Below are 5,658 nucleotides of genomic sequence, written 5' to 3' on the forward strand. Positions count from 1 at the left end.
ATAATAAGTTTTCAGCTACTCATTTCACCAGCAAACTAAATTATAATAGAGTTTCTTATTATATAAAAATCACCTAAAGCAAACGCAAGCAAAAATAAATAAAATTTCTTGTCAAACGCCACTGCCTAAAACAAACCCAAATAAAATTTATTGGATTCTTACAAGGCCCACTTTGCATTCATCTAATTCGGACAGAGATCTAGTCACTAAAGTTATTTGGTTTCCTCTAATTCTTACACAGATCACACAACTTGAATTGCACTACACATAGGTCTCATCAAATTCCGATACAGATCATAGAAATTGAAACATTTTAGTTACTCTTTAGCAGGGTGCAAATTTAACATCAGATCTGTCACAAGTTGGAAAGGGCCTCAGGAGCATTCCATACTGTATATTTTTTGTGAGACACATAATCTTTATGATTCAATTTCTGCTAAAATGCAAATCTAGCACTGAACGAGGAAGACGGGTTACATACACAACACAACTCTAGGCCTGGTATCCTATTGTAAGCTCTCTTATCATGTCATCCACAGCACACACAGATGACCCTTTCTTCCCTCCGTCTTTATCTTCACTCACTGCCTTCAAAGCCGCATCGCTCATCTCCCTGGCTCTCTGTCTCACTCGATTGCCATTTTCTTCCTTCATCAACATTCCTACTCTTCTTTCCACCGTCTCGCGTTTCAGCTCTCCCTCTTTGCCCCTCCACATCTCGATGCACACCCCAACTTCCTCCTCCAGCAGCTTCGAATTCGCGAACTGGTCGGCTGCCATGGGGCATCCGATGATGGGCACTCCTCGGCTTAGGCTCTCCAGCACCGAATTCCATCCACAGTGACTAAGGAACCCTCCGGTTGAAGGATGGGACAGGATTAGCAGCTGAGGCGCCCATTTTCTGATAAGCAATCCTGCTTTCTTTTCCTTCACTCGCTCTTCAAATCCCTCCGGAAGAAACTCTGTCGAGAACTCTGAATTGAGCGGGGCCTCCAGCGGAGGCCTGACGACCCAAATAAAAGGCTGTTGGCTCGATTCTAGCCCCAGAGCTAGCGCCCTCATGTTTGACAACGATATGCAATTCTGAGTTCCGAACGAAACGTATAGCACTGTGGACGGCGCCTGTGAATCAAGCCACTGCAAGCATTCCCTTGCAGACTTTACCTCTGCCTGCTTGCCCCGCTGTAGAAAATTCGAATCAACCATTGTATTTGAAGGAGACAAAGAGAGCAACGAAGAGGGTAGGATCGGCCCGACTGCCCAAACCGGCCTGCCGGTGGATTTTCTCATGTGTTGGAGACTGCTATTCTGAAGGAATTCGAAATGTGGTTGCTGAAATATGGATGAGCGCTGAATTTTGGGCGGTTGAATTCAAATTTGAATGGTCTCGTTATTTTAATAACATTAATGCCGTGATTACTTGCATTGATTACGCTGAACCGTGGAGCCTCCCGGAGTTGGAGTGACGGAGCTGCCAGAAAATGCATGTACATAGGTCATGGTATCATGCATGGATATGGGTCCAAAACATGCATCCAAAACTCTCGTTACGGTGCTGCTGCCGTCAGAGGGTGTACCTCCATAGCATTAACTTTGCTATGGAGGTGGAAATAGGAACTGCCGTGGATCGACTTCACGTCACATGTTACGCGCCGTACTTGAAGAGGGCATTTCATTCGATTCGCAAGCAACTTGCGCGTCACACCGAATTCAAGTGACGAGGAGAGGCGCCGTAGTTGAAGGATCTTTTCTTTTTGCGTAATCAATACTTTACGGAAGTAGCCCACCGGAATAAGAAATATCTGGTCCTATTGATGCTGTGTACTGTACGTACATTAGTAGCTAGATTTGTTCGTATGGATCTTTGTGGTAAGGAGATTTGGTTTTCATACCAAATTCTATGAATCCACTCCAAGTCTAACCAGCGGAAAATTTGGCTTTTTTTTGGAATAGATCTCACAGAAATATTGGAAAATCTTGGTTATTGGGACTAAATTATAGAATTGTTTTGATGGATAAAAAATTGTTAAATCTTTTTGGAGCTTCAAAATCAGGATTGAATCACTATAAACTACATATTTTACAACCCAAAAACAATGAAACAGCGAAACAAATATTTTTAACTGTTGCCTTGGTAGACCAGTCCTTTTATGAATATTTGGTAAAGATATTTATAATAAACAGCGAGTTATCATGGAATCAGTGCTTTGAGAAATCTATTGGGTATTTGGACTATGGAAAGTTGAAAGTTCAAATTAGTGATACTGACCAATTTAACAGAAAAGCATGTATAGAAAAACTTGGAAAACATGTATGGAAAAACTTGGAATATAGAATAAGTAAATTATGGTGACCTCTCGTAGATAGAGAACCTTGTTTTTATGTTTTTTTAATCAAAATGACTCTGCCAAACTATTATATATTTTGGATATTTTTATTTATTTATAGAATTTAGCAAAATAATTTTTACTTAAATTGTAATTTTATTATTTAAAATTTATTTTTAAATATATAAGTAATTTTACACCTGAAACAGTCAACGTTCACTCTAGTTCTACAAAGGTCAAACATCACACTTATGATCTGATTTAATTGTGTAATGTGTATAAATCAAATACATATAATTTTCGAGTTTTGAATTGATTTATATATTAAAAATATATTTTAATCTATTAAAACTCATAATTTTATTATAAAATTTCAATAAAAAACAAAATATAATAATTACATAATTCTAATACTATTTCCAATTTTTCAATCTCACCTCTCTAATTAATTATTTGTGCCAGTATTTATTATTTAATTCATATAATATTTTGTTCAAATGAAGTAAGTTTAATTGTTGAGTTTTTAATGCTTATAATATTTCGTTAAAATAAAATTTTATTGGTATGAGATTTTGATTTTTAATTAGAATTTAATGATATAATGTTTAGTGATCTTTATTTTTGTTTTTGGAAATATATTTTCAATGATATAAACTACTTAGAGCCTTAGTACTTGATATGTATAAATTTGAGGTTTTAATTGGTATAATAGTTTTGTTTAAGAAAAACAGCTGTGAAAATCAACTCCATATTATATAAATATAAAATTTATCTAATTATATATATAATTTTTATTACTTAATATCAAAAATTTAAATATTTAATGACATTTTTAGATTTACAAATTTACCTGGTATTTATTGTTGTTGATGAATTTGAATTTGTTTCCATTCATTCTGAATACGACTAACAAAACTTATTTCACATCCAACGACATGGATACCACCAACTGGAATTATTACCTCAGCTATGCTGTTAAATTTGAAATGATTTCACATCCAACAACCTCTATACCACAGTTTTTTTTTTTTTTTGACCATATAACACTGATCGAGTTTATTAACTTGACCATACAATATATTTAATGTCGGTTTTGAATTGCTTTTCCACCTAATAACGTGTATTACCAGGTGCAGCACAGTAACATTGAATGCCGATTAATAGGGTGGTTACGGGACCCGGGTTCGACCAGGAAAGTATTTTACATCGACTGTGGTGGACATTAAATAATTATATAAAGGTACACTTTTAGTCATCAACACAGCTTTGGGGTGTGAAACACAAATCTCTCATTAAACAATTCCTGATGTCAATTCGCCAAATCCATTCAATCAAAAAATACATGATACGAGCGATTAATTCCAAAATATCTAAATGTATGAATAGACATGAAGCTGTAAAATTGCTGAATTTTTTTGGGATAAATGGGACGCAAAATTGTACATGAAATCAAGTAAAGAAGACAAAAGTCTCTTGGCTTCCTACACGGGAGACTTAGCAGTGCCCGGCAGGGATGGAATTTGAAATTTGATTGATTATAATTTAGTGTGGTTTGCCATTAAATATAATTAATTTGAAATTCCAACCCTCAAATTTGATGGTTCTGTTTTGAAATTCCAACCTGGTGCCAGGCTACTTTAGAGAGGTTGTTCCTGCCTCTAACATTCCTGCCTTCTGAAATTTACGAATTGTGGGATGAGTTAATCGACATCGTCAGCTGCTGGGGGCAAATTTAGATCCAGTAACAAGGGCGCTGGCCGCCGTGAAGATGTACAGGTCATTACATCCGCCTGCAGCTGCGAATTTCGAGATGATTCTAAGGGTTGAATGCCAAACAAAAGCTTTTGCTTTTTAGTAGGGTTGGCCTGATTCTCCACCGTCAGATGTTGCGAGCCGCCTCGCTGGATAACGCAACTGGAAGCTCGATCGTTGTCGAGAATGGAAGCGCAGGGCTCTTGTCTGGAATAAAAAATGGGCCACTCTTGTCGCTGAATATTGATGGCGCGTGTGGCGCCAGGGCTAAACATTACAGCAATGCTGGTGCTATCGTCTTGGAGAGCGAAATTGGTTTTAGCCTTGGGACCGCGGAGATTTCTTGCAGCATTGTCGTAGGCGCGGGCGGCATCTTCGGCTGTGTCAAAAGTGCCCAACCAGAGTCTGGATTTCTTCCAGGGGTCTCTGATTTCTGCAGCGAATCTCCCCCACGGCCTCTTCCTCACGCCTCTGAAATGCGTTCCCTTCACAGCATAGGACGCCGTTTTCTCGCAGTCGCCCTCTCCTATCTCCATCTTTATCCCTACTCTCGCCATCGGCATGGCGTCAACGGCCAGGCCTCTTTTTCTCTGCACAGACAAACAGATCCCGCGCTTCACACGATCGAGTCTCGCCGACGGTACGAAGAGCAGGCACTCTAAACACAAGGGCGCCCAGGCGAGAAGTGATGCAGCTTTATCTCCAACATCTCGGCTGTATTTATTGCGTTTCTTCAAAAACCCGGCGTAGTTTTAAACTGCTGTTAGTGTTGTTACGAGTAGTAAAAGTTATGACTGCGGAGGTTGGAATGGTGTTTTTTGAGCGTGTAGTGTAAACTCCATGGGGTTTGTATTTTTTTAAATTATTATTTGTTAATTTGGTTCAAAAATTGGATAAAAATTAGCGTTTTAAAATTCACATAATTTTAGTATTATAGGGTAGTGTTTTGTTAACACACTTTGTTATATAAAAGTTATTGGGTCAAAATATTATATGGAAAAATCCAGTGATATTAAATATTGATGTGGTTCATGTTGAATGCAATCGAGGTGTGATGTTAAAACTCATATGACTAAGCAAACAATTTTCTTTTATATTTTTAAAACTAGTAAGGAGATCAGGGTCAGAGCCGCAAGAGAGGTCGAGCAAGCTCAGCCAGGGGTAGAGGACGTAGTGGTAATGTGGGGAAGTCTCGGACATAACATTGCAATACCCCTCTTCTGTCATTCTCTTTCTGTCATTTAATAGATATTTAGTTGGGAAATAAAGGTAAAACAACACGTTGAGAACACTCCCATGGAAGATATATTGAGTTTTAACAGATAGATTATTTATATTGGCTTATGAAGAATATAGTGGTCAAGGTAGTGATAGGCTTATGAAGAACATAGTGGCGAAAGCAGTTGTGTCCAATTCTGTTGGGCCATTCCAATTTTCTAGGAAATTCACTAGGAATTTCAATTGATCCAGTGTGAAATCCAAATTCAAAATGTTTGTATCATCAATTGGATTGAGAAACACATCCCTTGCCTTCCTCATACATAGTTTTTGGGTTCAACGCCTATTGACTTGGATGAGT

The 5,658-nt window shown here is 37.9% G+C and overlaps 1 protein-coding gene and 1 pseudogene across 1 annotated transcript; both read right to left on the reverse strand.

Moving 5' to 3' along the window:
* Nucleotides 1–492: 492 nt before the first annotated feature.
* LOC149229950 (UDP-glycosyltransferase 92A1 pseudogene) lies at nt 493–1,206 on the reverse strand (annotated as a pseudogene).
* Nucleotides 1,207–3,625: 2,419 nt separating this feature from the next.
* On the reverse strand, nt 3,626–4,939 carry LOC149229951 (ethylene-responsive transcription factor 9-like). Its single transcript, XM_089375958.1, has one exon. It carries the CDS (start codon nt 4,640–4,642, stop codon nt 4,028–4,030), a length of 615 nt encoding a protein of 204 aa, XP_089232084.1. The 5' UTR covers nt 4,643–4,939; the 3' UTR covers nt 3,626–4,027.
* Between the last annotated feature and the right edge of the window lie 719 nt (nt 4,940–5,658).

Source organism: Pinus tabuliformis, chromosome J, assembly GCF_031772625.1.
Source record: "Pinus tabuliformis cultivar Carrire ecotype Pingquan chromosome J, CPIR1, whole genome shotgun sequence".
In the NCBI taxonomy this organism is placed as follows: Eukaryota; Viridiplantae; Streptophyta; class Pinopsida; order Pinales; family Pinaceae; genus Pinus; species Pinus tabuliformis.

Coding starts and splice junctions, on each gene's coding strand:
- LOC149229951 (XM_089375958.1), bottom strand. CDS start 4,642: ATGCCGATGGCGAGAGTAGGGATAAAGATGGAGATAGGAGAGGGCGAC.